General features: G+C 44.5%; 1 protein-coding gene across 1 annotated transcript in view; it reads right to left on the minus strand.

Moving 5' to 3' along the window:
* The window catches only part of RSRC1 (arginine and serine rich coiled-coil 1), a 106,253-nt gene that overhangs the window by 72,575 nt on the left and 12,336 nt on the right, over nucleotides 1–21,342 (minus strand). Inside the window, exon 4 of the mRNA XM_074547538.1 lies at nucleotides 7,860–8,030. Within this exon, the coding sequence (XP_074403639.1) occupies nucleotides 7,860–8,030 (171 nt within the window). The remainder of the gene's footprint in view (nucleotides 1–7,859; nucleotides 8,031–21,342) is intronic.

The raw sequence follows: 21,342 nt of genomic DNA on the forward strand, positions 1-21,342 counted from the left end.
CTCCTTATAAACCCCTTCCTTCTCTTCCCTCTTCATGCTCCTGACTCACAGGGGACCTGTAAATTAACTCCCAGCAGAAACTCCCACTGCAACATCATCCAAAACCTCACCCAGGTTTTTTTCCACACTGTTTATGTGGCCAGGAAATAAAGGCAGAGCAAAGGAGGAAGTAAAAAGTAAAAAGGGAGATGGAGGCACATGAAGCCTTCTTACCCCTGGCTCTGCATTCCCCATTCCTCTGGTGAACACTCTCCATTGTCTGGATTTCCCTAATATTTTTTCAATGCCCACCTGACAATAATCAATGGAAAATTCCCTTTTCCCTCTTGGACACAGCATGATCCCATTAAGCAGCCTCAAAAGATTCTGCTCTGAGCAGCCAAGGCAGACCTTCCTGATCAATTCCTTAATCCACATGGAGAGAATGGACTGGTCCTGCTGCTTCAGTTTCAGCCCAGGAAAAATCATTCCCAACATAATTCACCATTACATGGGCCTTGTATTACAAGAGCTTCAGCTGCTGGAGCAGCTGAGGAGCGAGGCAGGATCCAGGAGAATCCAAGATGTTCCCTCTGGGTCTCCCCATTCCCACCCAAAGCATTTCCCAGCCCTGTTTTCATGGATACTTGAAGGTGTTGGTTTTTACACTAAATAATGTAAAACTTGATGGCTGGAGTGGAAGCCATTGCCAGAGTTTTGCCCCAGAAAAAGTGCAATGCATCAGGCTGCCATAACCTAAAAACAAAATGTAAAAAAGGGAATAAACCCAACAATGCTGAATTACTGTCAAGGACCACTCTGCTCCGTGGGGAACATCATCCCATCCTGCTGGGGAACAGAGGGGATCATTCCAAGAAGGGATCAGGGGATTCTCAATGAAAGACAGGGACATGAAGGTCAAGAGCAGCCTCTGCATCTGGAAATCTCCCAAGGGAACCAGACCAGAAAAGTTCCAGAATGGAAAATTTGGGTTGGCCAGTCTCTCCTCCATTGAAGATCCAAGAGCTTTCCCTCCTCAATGGAAAACCCCTGCAATGAAAGGGTGTGGAAGCAGGAAAATGGGAGCACAGGATAGAAACTCTGTAGGGTTTCACTCCTACTGGGTAGGAACAACCTGCCCTGCACAGAACCAGGGGTGCCCAGGATGAAACCAGAGCCTGGAAGTGAATTGTGGGATCACAGAGAGCTTTGGGCTGGAAGGGACATTAAATCCCACCCAGTGCCAGCCCTGCCATGGCAGGGACACCTCCCACTGTCCCCAATGTCCAGCCTGGCCTTGGGCACTGCCAGGGACCCAGGGGCAGCCCCAGCTGTGCCAGGGCCTGCCCACCCTCAGAGCCAGGAATTCCTTCCCAATATCCAACCCACATCCCTCCTCTCTTCATTTATAACTATTCCCTCGTGTCCTATCACTGATCAACAATTTAAATTATTTCATTTAAGTTTGTCACTTAATTATTTTACAATTCCAAACAACAGAAAGGTCCAAAATTAGACCGGGATTAGAAATGCTTCCTCCAAACAAAGATTCTCCTTCCCTTCCTCATCACAGCCATGGATGGTTTATAATCTCCATAGCAGGTAAGCTCATTCCAAAAAAGCATTCCCAATCCTAAATACGAGGTGCAACAGCGAGTTTAATATTTTAATGTGAATTTCAATTTCCCTTCAGCACAGCATGATCTTTCAGACGGGCTGTGTGTGACCTGCCCCTCCTGAGCCTGCTCTGAGGAGCACTTTTCTGTTTGGGGCTGGGTTTTCCCTAAATCCTTGCTGGGCCCGTGGGTTTGGTGGCAGGATGCAGGAGCAGGGTGCAGGGTGAGGTGATTACTGTATCTCTGCTGTTCAGTATCTGCAGGGTGTCTCAGCGCCACTGCAACTCCTTAAACCCAGTAAAGAGATTACAGCTCACACTAACGGGATTTGCACAGCTCTGGATCATTCAGTTTGGATTCCTCCTGCCCAGATTAAGGGAGGCCATTAAAACAATAGTCAGCTGCTCTCCCAGCACAAGGTGTCCCAGAGAAAAAAAAACCCCAAAACTCCACGTTTACATTCAGAGCATGTGTGTGTGTTTGGACATGTGGGCAAACAAAACCCTCCTTCAGCAGGAACACCCCACGTTCAAGGGATGATTCCCCCCAAACCCCAGGATAATGCAAATTATATAGTTATAAAAGGACAATCAGGGTGGCTGGCAGTTTTAAGGAGCGGATAGTTTGGAAAATTTTAAACAGCTTAAAAGAATGTGTGTCTTTGAAGATACTGCCTTCAAATGCATTCCAAAACCTATTTCTGGAAATAGGGAGAAATATAATTCCCTCAGCATAGTCCATGAATTTAGCAGGGAAGCTCATTTGACAGCCATCACTAACTGACAGTCTGAACTACAGAATTTGAACACAAAACTTAGATTTTTGTACTTAGCACAAAAAGTGCTTAATGAATGAAAATGAAATGTTTACTCTGAACTAAATTCTATTTATTTTCCAGAGCCAGTGGTTCCCCAGCACCTCCTGCACAGTTTTGCTCCACAGCTTACACACGTGTCCCATCCACGCTGGCTTTTCCAGCTGTCTGGGAGTGAAAGGAAAAGAAATCATCCCATATGCTGCTGCCCATTAAATAAATGGCCAGTCTTTTGAGTCCTAAAAGGGGATTTTTAGCAAACAAAAAGAAAAACAAGGCCAACACAGCTTAGACAACAATAGCAACAAATCTCGGTCAAAGGCAAGTGACCCTCGAGCTGCTCTGGGCATGTGGAGGTCTCAGTCCTTTTCAGAGAAAACCCTTCCTCTGCTTCCCTTTAGCCTTTGGCTGACTAACTGGCAGGAAACTGTCCTGGTTTGGCCTCTCAGCTGCTTCCTCTGCCTCCCAGCAGAGCTCAGATCCTCACCCAGCACCCCAAACTCACCCAGGTGCTCCCTGGGTGCTCCCTGGGCACTGCAGGGACCAGCCCAAGCTGCCCAGCCCCTGCTCCATCAGCAAACACAGATCCTGGCAGGGCAAGGGATTCCATCTCTGTGCACTGAGTCACCCAGAGACCCACTGCTGGTGGCTTCTTCACTACCTGCTCCAGTCACCTCACACTTGGGTTCTGCCTGCAGGCTGGAGGTAGAGCGGAAGGCTCTATTCATTAATTATTCATTAATCAACAGAAGAGGCATTTTGGTTTTACTGTGGATAAGTGACTCCCTTGCCATCCTAAAGATCCTGGAAATTCCACTTAGAGTCCAAGGAAGTGCCTGGCAGCCACTGGAGTATCCCAGGCTGGACAAAGGGGCTCAAGCTGTAATTCAATTTTAGAAGCTACCAAAAGAAATCACTGGAGCCAAGGAGTGCTACCAAGCATCTTAAAACTTTACTGGAAGCACTTCTCAAAGTCCTCGTAATTTAGCCCAGACACTGAAAATAAACCTGCCTGGATTAAGCAAAGCATTCTCCCCTCTGCCAAAAGATATTTCTCCCATAAGCATTCAAACTACTTTCCACCACAGGATGGAGTAGTTTGGTTTCAGCATTCAAAATGCAGTTTCTTAATTTTAAACAGATTTTAAAGAAGTTCTCCAGTATTTCTAGGAATGCCCATGTTTAAGAGGGACTTTTGGCCACATTCTACAATTCCCAGCAGCCAATTTCCATTTTCCTGGAAGCACCCCCTCTAGGATGTTTACAACTCAACAACAAGAATTTGATCAAGGTTGAACCATGGCATGCAAGGGTCCAGCCCAGCACCAATCCTTATTTATTCTATTTGGGATCAAAACTTCCAAAATGAATGTATTTTCCTTCTGGACTCCTGAGCTACAAACTAAACACAATGTACTTTATATTTTCTTCACAAACCTCTTTGAAATAAACTCCAAAGAGAATTGAAACAACCAACAAGAACTCCTGAAAGAGAGACCTGAGCAGTGCAAATTAAACAAGCATTGCAGCACCCTGAACATCAATTTGTGTTTGCATGTTTCTGCTCCTTGAGAAATGGATTTTGGCAGGTCACATTTCGAGGAAAAGGTCTTGGAGAGAGAGAATCAGCCTTCCCAACCCCTCAGCTCCTGTGTACCACAGGCCCCAAACGTGCCAGAGGAATCCTCCCTCCCAATCAAGCATTCCCGCTCTGCTGCTGGTGAAAGGCAGCGAGATCTCTCTTTACAACCCTCGTCTTGCCCAATAAATTTTGCATGAAACCACGTCAGCCCAGCCCAGAATTCCTGCTGGCAGGCTGGGAGGGTGATGAATGTTTAATGCCAACAACACCCCCAGCCCGGTGTCAGCCAACAGCTCCTGCACAGCCCCTTTGATCCCTGCACAGCTTCCCAGCACTTCTGGGGTGCTCTGCCCCACACAACTCCAGCACCTCTATGCAAATCAGGGCCAATTACCATAAATGACTTCCTACTGCACTGGCTGGGAAGAAGGAAGGGGAGAATAATCCTGTGCCAAGCTCCGGGAGAGTCTGACTCAGGAAAGTCCAATATTGCTGTGGGATCTCAGCACCTCAGGACTGAGGTGTCACCGAGAGCACCCTTGGCGGGCTCGGGAGTCCTGGAATGTTCCAGAAGTGTCTGGTGGCTGGACTTTGATCCTACACAGGAGACGACACCTGTATGAGGACAGGAGGGTTTCACCGGGGTGAATGGTGAAGGGATTAGTTAATTAGAGAGTGAAACACAGGGTTTAGGATTTCTGTACAGGGGGGTTTAGAGAAGTAAGATGGAGGAATTGGGGCGTGTCCTGTCCTTCTTCTTCTTCTTCTTCTCCTCCATCTTCTGTGGTGATGGTGGCACTTTGGGATTGGTCATTACTAAAAGTGCACTGGGCAATAAGGGTGAAAGGTATTGGGGAAAAATGATAAATATTGTACACGTAACCATGGGTATAAAGATAGGTGACTGTCCGGAGGGCAGCACAGTGTGCTCATGGCTGGCTGCTGAGCAGAGCTCTGTCGGGCCGAGAGAAAATCTTTTAGATAAACAATTAATAAACATAAAAACCGAAAGAAGAACTGAAGCCTCTTCTCGTCCTTTGATACGCGGGCTGCCCCAAGGCCACCCCGGGCCTTTCCTGGCCCTCCAAACAGCCGAAAACCGGACATATTGCCACTTTACTCCTGGTGTTTCTCCAAACAGCAAAAATCTCATCAACAGCCACCAATGAGCCACGTGCCATCCATGGGGCACTGGGCATGGATCCACTCCAAGGGATTGCAGGAAATCCACTGGAAAATGGCCCTCAGACTGGGGGGACCTCAGTGAAGCCTCAAAGCCCTGAAGTGTGGAACCGACAGGAAAAATGGAGATTGTGTCTGAACAAGGAGCCAGGGGAAGGGATGGATGGGATCTGGGGAAGGAATTGTTCCCTGGAGAGAGGGAAGGGGCTGGCACAGGTGCCCAGAGCAGCTGGGGCTGCCCCTGCATCCCTGGCAGTGCCCAGGCCCACCTGGAGCAGCCTGGCCCGTGGAAGGTGGCCCTGCCATGGCAGGACTGGAATGAGATGGGATTTAAGGATGGTCCAGCCCAAACCATTCCAGGATTCTGGGATCTGTCAGGGTATTTAGGAAACTCTGAAACCATTAATGCCCAAATGTATCAACAACCTTATTAAAGATCAGTAATTAAACCAGTGGTCAGGTTTGATTAAGGGTTCACCACTTCTTTTCTCTTAACAACTGAGGAGCTGCTCTTAATTTACTCCATTAAAAATTGTCAAAACCACTTGGAGAATAATCCCAAATTCCACCAGTACACAAGAAACTACGAGACCCATAAATCTAGAAAAACTTATAGAAAACTAACAAGCTTTTAGTAGCTTTGCCCCCCAATTTAACAATGAGCAAGGAGCCTTATGGAAAACACATCTCAGAACAACAGAATTTGCATGTTTTGAAGCTGATCAAGACTCAAAACATCAAAATTCAACAGCACACCCAACCAGGTCAACGAAGACATGCATGCAGGTTTTTTTAAAACAAGAGAATTTCAAAAAGCATAAATAAAAGATGAATGTAATGCTTTGATTAGTACAAGAAATAGCGGGAAAACATTGTAGAGCTGTAAAACCCCTCAGTTCTGCAGACTTGGACAGCTGAAGGCTTCCTGCATGTAGATGCTGCTGGTCTAAATGTGGGATTTGGGAGTGAGGGAACTCCCTGGAGCTCCCCACATTCCCAGGATTTCCCTCCATCATGGCTGGACAACCCTTAAAACATTTCAGGGTGTAAAGGAGAAGAGCTGAGGTGCTTCACAGCCCAGCTCATGAGCATCTGGTACTTCTCCAGCACTCCAGAAATTCAGTGCTCAACGTTAGAGAATCATCACTGAAATGGGGAATGCCAAAGGACAATGCCCAGAATACTGTTTTTAAAATAATTTCAGGTTTTTTTTTGTAGCTTCTCTTGAGATGTTTACTGTGACAAGATCTCCCTTGAAAGAATCTAAAGCTGCCCCAAAAAAGCCCCAAGCACAGACCTTTCCCCCTCACATCTACAAACACAGCCAAGGACAGAAAATCATCATTAGGGCTCACAGGAGCCACAAACAAATTTGCTGCTTAATTAGTGAAAAAAAAGCATTTTGATTCTGTGCTTTAGAGAAGCAGTAAAGCCCCAAATATACAACATCTCTCAGATAAGCTGCAGTGCTGCCAAGCTGAAATACCTCCTTTTATGCAAAGTTAAACTATAAAGTCAAGCAGCACCTGAGAATTTATGTCCCTTCTTCCCACAATCTGGCTTCAGGCTGATCTTCATTACAGCTCCAAAGCAGCTATTTTGAATAAATACATTGCAAACAGCCATGAATTTAAACTGGGAACCAGACCTGGTCCTTGAGGTGCCTTTGAGGAAGGATCTGCTCAAATACTGAGGCCACAGGATTGTTTCCACCAGGGATTCCCTGATGCTGGAGGTTCTGGAAGGGCTCTGCAGAATAATGAGACTTTCCAGACTCTGGGTCTAGAAATTAAACCTGCTTGGAGAGTCCAAACCGGATCCAACTTAACCAGGAATTTTCCTGCTGCCACAGGGAACAAAGGGAGAATTCCAGAAGCCAACAGAAGCCCACATGTGGGTGGAAGATGTTGCTCCAGAAATTCCCCAGGAGCATTTTCAGTGGGAATCCACCCAAGGGAAGGTCATGAAGTGACACCTCAGTGTTTTGGTTTTTTTTTGGAAGGGATCAGACAAAGAGGGAAGAGCAAACGGCCAGGAAAGGTTGCACAACAGCATGACGTTTAAAGCAGAGGGAATTACATAAATTACATAAAATGCAAAAAATTACATTGCCTTTCCTGCAATCTGTCATCAACAACCCCAGTTATTCCGAGCAGAAATTGGACTGACAGCAGGATCTCAAGGGTTGCCATCATTCACCCAGAGCAAGGCTTGTGCTGGAACTGCATTTCTGAGCCTCAACCACAGCCCAGAGGAGCTTCTGCCACAGGGAGGAGGTGCAGGTGTGTGTGAACAGTGAAACCAACTTCTCCTAGGAAGAAGCCCTCATGCTTTCCAATATTCCTCATTTTCCCCTATATCATGGCTATTACATATGGGAAGAATGTTTATATTAACAAATTGCAGAAGCTCTTTAACCCACCTGAAACCAAGCTGGGAGGGAAAGTGTAGAAAATTAAACCATCACTTGGTGTGAAACGTTACCACACTGCAGAACTGTAAAACCCTACAAACCCCACCCTCCAAACAGTCTGAATAACTCCCCACCTTCCAAATATTCTACATTTACATAAACTCAGTTGATATAAAATACAATTTAAAGGAAGATTATCATAAAGGAAGAGTAAAAGGACACGGCGTTGCTGCCCGGTTTTGCTCCAGCTCCATCATTTGCCGTTTCACTCACCCAGCCTTGGTGCCGTGGATCTCCTTCTCCTTCCCTTTGCCCTTGTCCTTGCCTTTGTCCTTGTCCTTGTCCCTGCCCTTGCGGCGCTCCCGGGACCCGCTGGGCGTTCTCCTGTGGCCGGACCGCTCGCTGCTGCGGCTGTAGGAGCGCTGCCGTGCCCGCGACCGCGACCTGCAGGGACACACAGACATCAGCTGGAACAGAATCCCTGACAGAACAAAGGCACGCTGTGCTCCTACAGGAACTGCACAATCCTGGCCTGCAGGTGACACAGTTCCTTTGAAGGAACACAGGGACCTGGCCCTGTGGCAGAACCTCTCGCTGCTGCGGCTGTAGGAGCGCTGCTGCGACCGCGACCTGCAGGGACGCACATACACCACATGGAGAAGGGTTCCTGACAGAACAAGGACACGCTGTGCTCCTACAGGAACTGCAGGTGACACAGTTCCTTTGAAGTAACACAGGGTTCCAGCCCTGTGGCAGAACCTCTCACTGCTGTGGCTGTAGGAGCGCTGCTGCGACCGCGACCTGCAGGGACGCACAGACACCAGCTGGAGAAGAGTTCTGGGCAGAACAAGGACATGCCCTACTCTTACAGGAATGGGACAACCCTGGCCTGCAGATGAGAATTAATTTGAAGTAACACAGGGACCCAGCCCTGTGGCTGGACCTCTCGCTGCTGCGGCTGTAGGAGCGCTGCCGTGCCCGTGCCCCGCACAACCACACAGACATCAGGTGTGAAAGGACTCTTGGCAGAACAAGGACATGCCCCACTCCTACAGGAACTGGACAATCCTAGCCTGCAGGTGACACAGTTCCTTTGAAGGAACACTGGGACCCAGCCCTGTGGTGGAACCTCTCGCTGCTGTGGCTGTAGGAGCGCTGCCGTGCCCATGACCTGCACAACCACACAGACACCAGGTGGAGAAGAATTCCTAGCAGAACAAGGGCACGCTGTACTCCTACAGGAATTGGACAATCCTGTCCTGCAGGTGACACAGTTACTTTGAAGGAACACAGGGACCCACTGGGGGTTCTCCCACTAACATGCTACAAAAGGGCTAACTATCTACACAAGGTATTTCAAGGCTAAACTATCCAATTAAGAAATGACACCCAAATTATTTACTTTTAACCCAACAACTGATCACTCAAAGTCTGCAATGCTGACTTTTCTGTCCAATTACAAAATACCACCCAAACCCCTAAAGAAAAAGGGGGACCAGTCTCCACCCTAAAACCTCCACCTTGCTTTATATCTATTACTGTATTCTAAAACCCCAAACTCTGAGTTTCCCACCCTGTGATATCACACATTTCTGTTCAAACTCCACACCCACAATCCCAGTTCCATCATTCCATTCTGGAAGCTTCTCCACGGCCTCAGGTCAGTGCAGGGTTCTCTTGGGGGTCAGAGCCTGGCAGCACAGAAATGCTGAAATTCTCAGTGTCCAGGACTCCAACACTCTGAGATCATTGAGTCCAACCCACCCCTAACACCCCAACCAAACCTGGCACTGAGGGCCACATCCACTCTGCTTTTAAACACCAGGGATGGTGACTGATGCCTAAAGAGCTGCCTGGAACAGAGGCTGGGCAGAGTTAAAGGAATCAAACAGGGATTTATTAAAATGCCTCCAAAGGATACACCTTGGGCAGCACAAGAGCCTGACCAAGGCTACACCCAAAACAAACCCAACATGGACCCCAAATCCTCACACTTTTACAAGTTTTGGTCCATTTCTATATTGGAGTAAAAGCAACTGGGAAAGAGATTCTGATTAAAACCCGTTAGATCTTTTGCAGCATCTATTGGATTAACTAAACAAGCAGAAGAGGAGTCACCAGAACTCTTGTGAGAAGCAGCCAGATAGTGAAGGAAGGTTCTCCTTCACCAGAGAAAGAAGAGGCTGCTTCTAGGCAGACAAAAAGGATCTCCATAGTGTAAAATACCAAATTAGCCTAACAAAACACCACCAATTCCTCTGCCTTCCTCCACGGAGATATCTAGATAACTTTTATTCTCCAAAAACCACAGTGAGTGAAGTCAGACACATAACATCAGCAGGTTTAGTTTGCTACCAAGGGTTTCATCTCCAGCTTTTAGAAGCTTTTGGCTACTCAGCCCTGAACACAAACACTTTAAATGCCTTAAAGGTCTAGAGTGACAGAGACCTTACTGCCCTACCTCACAATTAGAAAATGTCATCATCAGAACAATCCTTGAGCCATTTCTCACCAGCACTGCTCCTCAGCCTTGTTATAGTTCTATTGCTTAATTTCAATACATTTAATAAACACATCTAATAATGCAGCACATGTCACAATTTAATACCTTTAAACGGACAATTCAGCACAAGAAGTGAAATAGAAAACATGGCTCCTGCTCTGAAAAGAGATGCAAAATAACTTAAACAATGGATTCATCCATTAACAAAATGGAAAAAAAATCCAGAAGTATTACGGCTGGTTCTTTGTGTGTCCAAAATTATTTCTGAATTTCTTGTAGAGGATTTTTTAAGTTTTATTTAATAATTTGTCACAGATCAATGTTACCTGAGCGGACAAGGGATATTTGGGAAAAATCAGGTCAAGTTTTCCTTGGTTTCTCTTACCTGAGCACCCTGGCCTTTGGAATGTGTCCCTCCCAGGGAAATGGGCTTTGAGGTCCTTCCCAACCCATCCCATGATTCAATTCTGATGGCACCTCATGGAAAAGTTTCATCAATACTGAAGGAAATAGGAGAATTTTTAAAACAGTATAAAAAGTTTCTTTAGCCCCTCTTGGAGTCCAAAACTCCCAAAGCCTTTAAAAGCCAAATCACACAGACAAAATCCCTCCTTTTATGAGACAACAACTGCTTAATAAAACTCAACAATAGACTAAGCAAAAGAAAATCCTCCATCCAGATGAGGCTATAAATTACATTTCTGGAATTTGTCCAGCACATGGGAGTTCAGGTCCCTGTTGCTGCCAGGAGCAGCTCCAGAGGTCAGGGCTGGGTTCCTGTTTCAGCAGCTGGTACCCTCCAACAGCAGCTCTCCCATCCTGGTCACTCTATTAACACTCATAAATAGATCAAATTACCACTGCACTGCTGCATTCTTAACTGGAGAGCATTTGCTGGCTCAAATTGGATTTTTAGTGTGTCATCACAAATGGAAGAGTGTCCATCCATGCATCCATCCTCACTCCTCAGGCACAGGAAGTTTTGACATGAAGGAACATTCTGGATATTAAATCTAATTTTTGTGTGGCACAGAGGCACTGTTTGTACAAACATCATGATGAGGCAGCACAGATTAACACAGCACTGCCCTAAATCCAGTATTCCCAGGTAACCCTGGCTTCTCAGAACTGCAGGTAAGTCCAAAACAGAAAATAAACCCCAAACAAACAAAGCCCTGTAGCAACACAAATCATCTTTAATCAATGCAGGGCCTCTCCTCATTTAATGGCACAGTCCTCCACCAGCAATAACAGGAATCTCAAATATTTACTGCTAAAGAATTCCAGTTGCTCAGCTCAAATCTGAGCTGGAGTTCAGCTCTACCTTTTACAGGTGCAAATAAGCTCAGCTCAGGCAGGCTGGATGCTCAGTTCCTGGATTCCTGCTCATTCCCAGAATGTCTGCACAGGTGACATTTATATACAGGAAACAGCTTTTAAAAATTAAGAGTTATTGCATTAAATTTCCCCATCCCTGGCAGTGTCCAAGGCAGGGACTGGAGCTCCCTGGGACAGTGGAGGGTGTCCCAGTGTCCCACCTCCCTCCCAGGGATGAATTCCTCCCCAAAATCCCATCTAACCTCCCTTCCATCAGCTTCAGGCCATTCCCACATGTCCCATCACTCCGTGGCCTTGGGAAGAGCCTCTCTCTACCGTTCCTTAATTCCCATTAAAGTATCTTGCAAGATCTACAGGACAGGAAATCAAGATAAGGCTTCCTGAAATGGGAGCTCCCAAAAGTCATCTGCGCCCCCAGCTCATCACCAAACCACAACAAAAGGCCACAGATCCGGCAGAGCAGACAGATTTTCTATTTCATCTGCTGTTGAAAAATAACAAGAATCACAATTAGTCCTATTAAAGCAAGACCCCAAATGTTCAAATTATGGAACTACCAGAGGGGGGAAAAAGCCATCACCAAAAAATGAAGCTGTAGAGGAGATTTGCAGCGTGGATCCCCTTCCCCCCAACAACACCCAACACACCCACCCACCATGCCAAAGGTTAAGTCATTTAGTCAAGTTCAAAGATCTTCAAAGGGTTCTTAGATCCAGATAAGCCCATATGTTCCCAAAATTCTGTGAAAAGCCATTACTTTCCAATCTGCTTTTCATGTCTAAGTTGCAGAACACACAGATGCTTGGCATCACTCGGGATCCCTAAATTCTCACACCAGATAATCAAGGCTCACCAATAAGTTCCCCATCTCCAGCCCTAAGAAATGGCTTTATTCCATCAGCACTCGGGCCGCTTGTAAAAATTGAAAGTCTCCATAAAAGCCCATTCAGTTACTGCACAATAAGTGTTAATTTGCTAATTTCTTCACAGGTAATCAATTAAAATGTAAAATATTGGATAAAATTAGTTGCACTAAATTTAACAGCTGCTCCATAAGCATAATTAGTTTCACAAGGGCCATATGTATTCTGAGCAGAGACAGAGTTGAAACAAATAAGCGGATTTTAAAACAAGTTTGAGGAAATCTGCATTTAATTAGCAGGTGGGCACTACAACTGCATAATGTTTTTATACATTTATATTTATGAAGTGACAGAAGATCTAAAGGCTTTTTAAAATGGCGTTTATTGTTTGAATGGGAACTGTTTTGCTGCATGCTAAAGTGATTTAAATCCTTACAGCCCCGCTTTGAAAAAATCATAAATGGTGAAAGAAAACATGTGGAAAACTGTAAAACTAGAAAGAATTTGCGACAAAAAGCAGAGCCACATACCATAACCAAAAGGAAACTACACTTAATTAAATGTACACTACATCTGGAATATCAGCCTAATAAAACGTGCAACTATTAATTCTCATTGTTCTAAAGGAAATGAGGTCAGTGGCGTTTAGTATTTCCCCAATTATATTGCACTAAAGCACTGAACTCTATCTTAGAGGTCCAATCTAATCTCTTCAAAAGGTTACAACTGCAAAAGAGACTTTTTTTAAATGGAAAGAGGAATTAGAGCCCAAAACCAAGACAGGGTTTGTTTTCTTCTCTTTGAGCTCTTCCAGGAAAGATCAATTTTTGCACAAATAATCCGTTTTCTTGGCAAACAGCACCCCCACCCCAAAGAAGGGTGCTGAGATGTCAACGTCTCCCCTGGAATTCTTCTCAGCATCTCTCACCTGCCACAAGCCTTATTAGATTATTTTTAGCCCAATGGCCACAAACAAAAGGCAACAAATTGAGGGCTCTTTAATACTCCAGCCATAAATCCAAGGGTGGAACAATGGAACAACTGCACTGCATCAAGCCTGGGTGCTCAGGCTGCTAATAAAGCCAGAGTGCAAACACACAAGTAATTGCAGCAAAATGCCATGTTCTCTTTCAAAGCATATTAAGAGAAAGTTCCTTGTTTAACTCAACTTCACCACCAGGAAAAAAAATCATGGTACAAGTTGTTGGAAAGGTAAAATAATTTCAGGTATCAATTGCAGTCATTCAGACTGCAGAAATTAGTAAAGATGTATACATAATACAAATGTAGCTGCCTCCATAAACATTGCAGGTTGTTATTAGTTTGCAATTTTTAAATGCATGCCTTTGAGGAAGTTAAATATAGATAATATGTATGATAATAATAATTTTTTAAAATTTACTGTTCAATATAAGGTGAGTGATAACGAAAGGCAGCAGCAGAGTTTCAACCTGAAATGAGACTGATGCAAAGAGGGAAAAATTGTTTCAAACCAGCAGCTGGGAGAGTTGGGAAGTGACAAAACGTATTTCAGAATAGGGGAATATTTAAGATTTTAAAAAGTATCATCCACAGTGCCAGAGAAAAGCAGGATGAAATAAAAACAAGAACTGGGACAACCATGAACGTTTTTGGAGAGGATGTAAAATGTCTTTCTTCCAGGACTGCAGCATTTAAACTTTCATTCAGCCCATTTCTTCCTGGCTGCTTCTCCCTCAGCCTGAGCAGGGAGAGTGCTGGGGTTTGCTTAGGAGAGGGAGAATTTCATTGCTGGTGCCTTTGTGTGGCAAACGATGCCAAATGCAGAGCTGAGGAAACTCATTCACCAAACACCAGCACCAACCCAGCCCAGCAATTCTGCACGTTTAAATCATGGTGACTACAGGAGGAAACATCTGAGGAGGTGAAATTCCCACAACTGTCATTCTGAAAAGGATGGAGAGGACAGGGATGCAGCTGGAGAGAAGCAGCAGGGATGGGGCACACTGGAATTCACACCTCGAGCTCCCCGGACTCTTGGTCTGCTCTGGATTCAAGGGGATGGATGAAGGTTCTGCTCTGCCACAAAGCCTTGGTTACCTAAGGAGTCCCTGCACATCCCCTGGGATCCAGGCACAGCTCCCTGGATAGAAGGGAGATGAACCATTTATTTCTCTTGTCAATCTGCTTAAAGGCTCCTTCCTAAAATTCAGCTTCAAATTAAGATCACCAGATAAGAACCCAACTGGTTTTACCTGACATGAATTTCCCTCGCCTCTTCTCAGAGTGTGTCCCAAAGCAGGACTTTTTCCTAACCCTGCATTCCTGCAGCCATGTCATGACTGAGCAGAAAAATATGGACTCTAATTCTAATAATCTTTAGGGAATAAAATAATAAAGAAAGCAAAGTTATATAGAAACTGGTACGTTCTCCTATTAAATAAACAGCCAAAAGTCCCTCACATTCCTTGTCCTTTCTCATTCAAAGCAGTCTTGGAATTCAAAAGCAAAAACTCCACATACATCTAAAAAATAAAGGGTGCAATACCCAGCTGCAGGTACATAAGATAAAAACTCCCATATAAAACCAGAGTTAATGTTGATAAGGGAAGTAAATATTATTCCAATAATCTGAAAACAGAACAAAAAAAAGGCTCAGTTAAGTTAAGAATACCCAATTTGTTTTCAATACAAAAAATACAAAACACAAAAAGTTTAAAGCACGAGGTGAGGCAAAATCACAACAGTTGCTCATTTGTCACACAAAGACACAAATTCCTTCCTCTCCCAAGTAAACCCCAAAGCTGTCCCTGCTTGGGCTGAGGAAAAGCAACCAGGAAAAAATGAAATGAAAGTTTAAATGCTGCAGTCCTGGAGGAAAGACATTTTTTATTTTCTCCAAAAAAAAAAAAAAAGGGAAAACTTAGAATTCTACAGGAACAAACGAGCCCCACAATCTATTAGCAAGCAGATCCATCAGCCCCTGTAATTAATTCCTACAAGCACGTGGAGTTGCTCCCTTCTCCAGGCAGCTGGAATCCATTTGGAAACACAAAGGTGCAGCTTTCTGCAGGACAAACAGGCCAGATTATCCCTCTGCATCTGCCCTGGATGGATCCCAGAGCGTGGCAAAGGCTCCAATTCATTCCCCAGATGGAACCACGAGCCAGGCAATTATTTGTTGTAAATTTGACAACACCTCTGATATTATGGTAAAACGTGAAGGGACAGACAGGAGAGATTTTCAGGTTGAGGTTTTCCACTTCCCCTGTGCCTCAGCTCAGGTTAATTACAGGTAAACACTGCTCCCCTTTCTGCCTGGGACAAACACAATAATTCAGATTTTGGGATCAGAAAACCTCCGAGATTGAGGCCTCAGTGATGGGCTGAGCTTAAGGACTCTGTAATATTTGTGTGTCCCTACATCCCCAAATTGGTATTAGACAGCTGAAGGGAATTACCTAAACAGACATTTGAAATCAGCTTACACACCAGGATACCACCTGCTCTCAGAAACTGCAAAAAAACCCCCAAAAATCCCAATTTTTGGTCAGCACCAGCACTGGCAACTGAGATCTGAAAGTGCCACCAGCACGGAGCCAAAATTGAAACAACAGGGGAAAAAACCTGAATATTCCTCATTCTTCAACACTGCAACACCTTTTAAAAGGCAAAGAAAAAATCTGCTTAAATACAGGATTAAGGCATTTCCTAGAAATAAATACCTAATTTGGAAGGCTGGGAATATTGAGACTGCCTGGATTCATAATGACCACAAGCAACACAAATAATAACACCTGGATGAAAAGCTGTGTCTCTGCCTTTTCCTGAGTAAAACAAATGAACCCATTCTCTGTGCTCACAGCTTCTAAAAAAGGCAATTTTTTTTCTTTAATTCAGTGATAACCAGACAGGTTGAGGTTTAAATTTTATGAGATGTAAAAAAATTTAAGGTATTCTACCTGTACTTTTTACCACCATATGTTTATGAAGAATACAAAAAGGCTTTTAGAATATCTTGTCTTCCCAAAATAAAACCAAAATAAACTTGACATTTTAAATGAAAATTGCTATAACTGGACTCCAAAAAATTAAGTCATGAAAAGGTTTTAGAAAAACACAAGAAAAACAAAAATATTTCACACCATCCACTCAAAATCTCGGGGAGGGACAATAGAACAACATAAAGAGTTTGGATATTTTGTGTCTATAAACACAGGGATAATTCCTGATTTCCATGCAAGTTGGATGCATCTCCCTTTAGATATTTTGCTTGTAACAAAGCCAGAGCAGACAGAGGAAGGCAGGGGCTGTTTTCAATATTCCCCTGGATGAAAAGTGAACAGCTCCATTCCTGCAGGCTGCTGAGGAGCATGGAGCTGCCACCTTTATCAGCCCCAAAATCTCCTTTGCTGGGAGTTCTCACCCCTAACCCTGTCCTGTTCCTCCCAAAGCCCAATTCTTACAGCTAATCAAAAATCCCAGGGAAGAAACTCTCAATATTTCATTTACTATTCTAAAATTAGTGCTTTCCTCATGGAATGTGCAACAGCGACAAAAATATTGTCAAATAAATCACACCAGAAAAACAACAAAATCCGGATTGTTTTTAAAAAATACAAAAAGCAACAGAAGTACTCAGTAATTCTATTTCAAAATGTGTTCTGACTGTTCTGAGCAGCTGATGATGCTGAGCACAAACTGGTTGGTGTCACTGCTAATTTAAATGGGGAATAAAGGTGAATTATGATGTGATTCCTACATAGCTAGGCTTTGTTAAAAAAAGGGTCTCATGGAACTTTCTTCCAAGCTCTGCTTTTTGTTTAAAACACAAAAGAAACTCACAAAGCCTCACTAACCCAGGAAAGAGTGACAGGTTCCTGACTCTGCAGCAGCTCTGATGGACCACACTCACCTGCATTCCCAGACCTCAAGGCAAGAATTAAAATGAAAACTGAATTATTTCCATCTCTGAGAATATTACCCACACCAGGCAGCTGAGGAATTCCAAAGATAAATTCCAAAAATAAGCCAGTACCTGTTGTGTCACTCAAAACCTTCCACAGTTCTGTCCCCACAACTGTGGGAAGACTCACACCACCAAGGTGTTAATTAACACCAATAACACCATTCTGGGATGTTGGAGGGGATGGAATAGGAATATGATATGAGATATCAGATATGAGATATGATATCAGCTATGATATCAGCTATGATATCAGCTAATATAATATTAATATAATAGGGGATTTCAGAAACTGAAACGTGTCACTTTTATTGAGTTAACCATGTACTACCCAAGGGAAATGTGTCTGACACCCCTCTGGGAGTCACTGGTGTCCCCAGCTGTTCCTGCTGTGTATTTTGGGTTTTTTACTGACATATTTTTCATGTTTTTCCAGTTGAAACAATTCTGCAGTTTTCCTTAAGGATTTGTTTTTATTTTTGTCTACATTGCCACAATTCATTTGCTTTAATCCTTTATCAGTGATTTGAACCAATATCTCTTGAATAAATGACATTTTGGCTGTTTTGTAACTCATAACTCTTTTTAATCAACCTTACACTGTAACCACAATAACAGTTTGGGTTCTGCATTAATATTAGATCCTCCAAGGCCATTTTTTGTGGTCCAATGGCACTGCTGAGCTTTCCCTTGTCAGGCTGCAGTTGGCTGCCAGTGCTGCCCTGCATGGCTGCTGCAGATGGCTGTGATCCCACCCAGGACCCTCCCAGGCACTCTCCTAAGGGGATCCCAGTTCAGCCCCACAGAGAGGGGCACACAAACCCCTCTGCAGAGGGGGGTATAGGTGGCTCGAAGTTTAAAGTCCGACTCGCTGAGGGCGAAAGGCCGACGCCCCTCTGCAATTCCTGGCCAGCGCCCTTCGGCGTCTGAGGGCCTGGGGCTGTGCTGGCTGCGGACTGGCTCACACCGCTGGTATAGGGGAGGAACGGAGCTGACCATTTCCCGGGGGTTAAACATCGGTTTATTGAAGGTGTCGCGGGATCCAAACACGGGGAAACCAACCGGGAAAAAGTTTTTTCATAGGGGGTGAAACAGGATTATAAAGGAGGGGGGTGGGTACAGGCGGAACCAATCGGGAAAGGTGAGGAGATGAACTTCACAGAACTGACACTCCATGGAGACCAATAATCAAAAGGTAAAGGAGGGGTCCTGGGACCCCAGCCAGCCACCATCTCCAGAGAGGAGAAGGTTCTCGAAACTTGGGAGGAGAAAGGGAGTGATTGACTGGACCTAGGGAGGAAACAACTTTCACTTATAAGGGAAACCAGGGGAGGAGCAATTACACATCGGCAACTATGAATAGCGGTTACTATGGCAACTTAGCTGACAGGCTAGCAGTGGCGGGAAAAACTGGGGGAACGAAACCATTTTACACATAATAGGGGAGAACAATACATAAATTGGGGGAATAACACAAGAAACTTAACAACACACTACAACACCCCTCCAGACCGATTCCACCTCTGCAAACCAGAGAGGGTTTCCAGCCACCACATTTCCAATGGAAATACTGCTGGCTGCACTGATCTGGGATGATGTCCTTGGGTATCAGAGCTGTCAGCAGCTGGGGGATGGATGCCCAGACTCCCAAACCCTGGGCACCAGCAGGGTTTCCCTGCTCCAGGTTCCCTCTCCCAACACAGCCCCGGTCCCTCAGAGATTCCCTGCGCTATCCCAGGGCACAAATCCCACTGGGAACCAGGAGCTGCTGCTGGTGAAACGCTGGGAGCGGGGTCAGGAACAAATGGCTGAAGAAAGGTGCTGCAGCTGACACATGGCACAGCACTGAGGCTGCTGAGGGGCTCAGGGAGAAGGTTTGGGTTCCTGGGAAGCCAATGTGCCGTGAGAAGGGCCTGCGATGAAAGCGCACCCGGCCCCACAGAAATCCAAACACAGCCACAGCCACAATTATTTTACTAATTGCTAATGAACACAGTCAAGTGGCTTCAAAAAGCCAAACTTTGCTTGGACTACTTCAGGTTTTGACCTCTGCAGGAGCAAATGCATTTCAAACTGGAGCCCACCAAAACTGATTAGCGGCGCCAGCCAAGGCCAGCGCGGAGCAGGAGCTTTTTTCCATCTATCACATGGCCCCAAGGATAGTTAAATGAACCTTAAAATGGCTACAAACAGCTCAATGACTACACAGAGTCCTGCCAATTAGAAATAATTAGGCAGTCATTTTGGTGGTAAGTCTTTTTAAGTGCATACATAATGATGCAATGATGCTTATTAGCGAGCTCATAGGAGCTCTGCTCAAACAGCCTGGAATAATTATGCAACTATCACAAAGCCTTGCACATCTCTGTACTTCACCTTAATGCATTTAAAAATCCACTTCATTACCTCCAGTAATTAATCCTCCATTAATTGCAGGAAAAGCCCAGTTTACCGTGCTTCGTTTCTAATTATCTTATAAATAGTTATGGTTCTAATTAATGTGTTCATTAAGCTGAATATCTTTCTCAAAGCCATGCTCAGAGCAAAGGTTCTGCTTTTGAGAGAAAAAGCCTAACTAGCCATAAGGTGAGGCCATTTTGGTTGTATTTGCTTTTATTTTAGTATATTCAACCTCCTAATTGGCATTTAAAATCTAATTTGGAAGAACTTCAAGAAGACTATATAGGAGAAAAATGGGAAAAGGCTTTGCTTTTTTTCCCACCCATTCTCCAATCAAGAAGCTCAGAGCTTTAACAGGAAAACTTTTAGCATCTCTTTTTGATATAGACTGGGAACAGATTTTCAGTGCTGTGCCACAGATTAATTTAAATTCTATCACAATTCAGTTTATCCCTCCATGTTTCCATAGAGGAGAAACAAAAACCATGGAAGAAAAATAGATACCTAAGAGTTTATACAGAATTACATAATAAACCCATACTGCTGGCCTTGCCTTCATTTCTAGGATATAAATCCATGGCACAGAATTACAACCACAATTTACATCAGTTATTTGAGCTGACCCTTTAAATTCATTGAGAGGTTGCCTTCCTAAGAGATATGGATATGATCCAATAAAAAACACAACTGGAGAATCTCTTACAATAACACCTATGGATAAAGTATTAAATTCCCCATTTAATTTCCCAGGATTTTGGGGCTTTGCATGTAAGAATTTTGCAGAAAACTCTGACTCAAAATAAAATTCTACAAGAGTACAATAAAAATATTTTAGCTTAGTAATTATAATTACAGTTATAATTATGGTATAGATACTAAATTCCCATATCTTTCTAGATTTCAGTTGTTTAAACGTACATTATATATCTAATGCACCTGTCTTCAGCTACACTGTGCAACAACAAATTCAAGTTTTCCCATCTTTTTCTTACCCTCACCACGTATTTAACATTAAATATTTTGTTCAGACAATTGTTCATACTCTATTTTAATACAGCAAAAGGACAAAAGCTCTGCACATGCCTGCAATTATCCCATTTTTTTTGGGAACCTTTTTTCCTAGAACACCAGATGCAGGGCAGCCCCCGCTGCTCTGGGAATCTGTGCCAGCCCTTCCCACCCTGCCAGGGAACAATTCCCTCCCAAAATCCCATCCCAGCCCTTCCCAAAATTCCATCCAGTCCTTCCCAAAATCCCATCCCAGCCCTTCCCAAAATCCCAACCCAGCCCTTCCCACCCTGCCAGGGAACAATTCCCTCCCAAAATCCCATCCAGCCCTTCCCAAAATCCCATCCCAGCCCTTCCCAAAATCCCATCCCAGTCCCTTCCCAAAATCCCAACCCAGCCCTTCCCACCCTCCCAGGGAACAATTCCTTCCCAAAATCCCATCCAGTACCTCCCAAAATCCCATCCAGTCCTTCCCACCCTGCCAGGGAACAATTCCTTCCCAAAATCCCATCCCAGCCCTTCCCAAAATCCCATCCCAGTCCTTCCCAAAATCCCATCCCAGCCCTTCCCAAAATCCCAGGGAACAATTCCTTCCCAAAATCCCATCCCTGCCCTTCCCAAAATCCCATCCCTGCCCTTCCCAAAATCCCATCCCAGCCCTTCCCAAAATCCCATCCCAGCCCCTCCCAAAATCCCATC

The sequence above is a fragment of the Zonotrichia albicollis genome, chromosome 9 (assembly GCF_047830755.1).
Source record: "Zonotrichia albicollis isolate bZonAlb1 chromosome 9, bZonAlb1.hap1, whole genome shotgun sequence".
Classification (NCBI taxonomy): domain Eukaryota; kingdom Metazoa; phylum Chordata; class Aves; order Passeriformes; family Passerellidae; genus Zonotrichia; species Zonotrichia albicollis.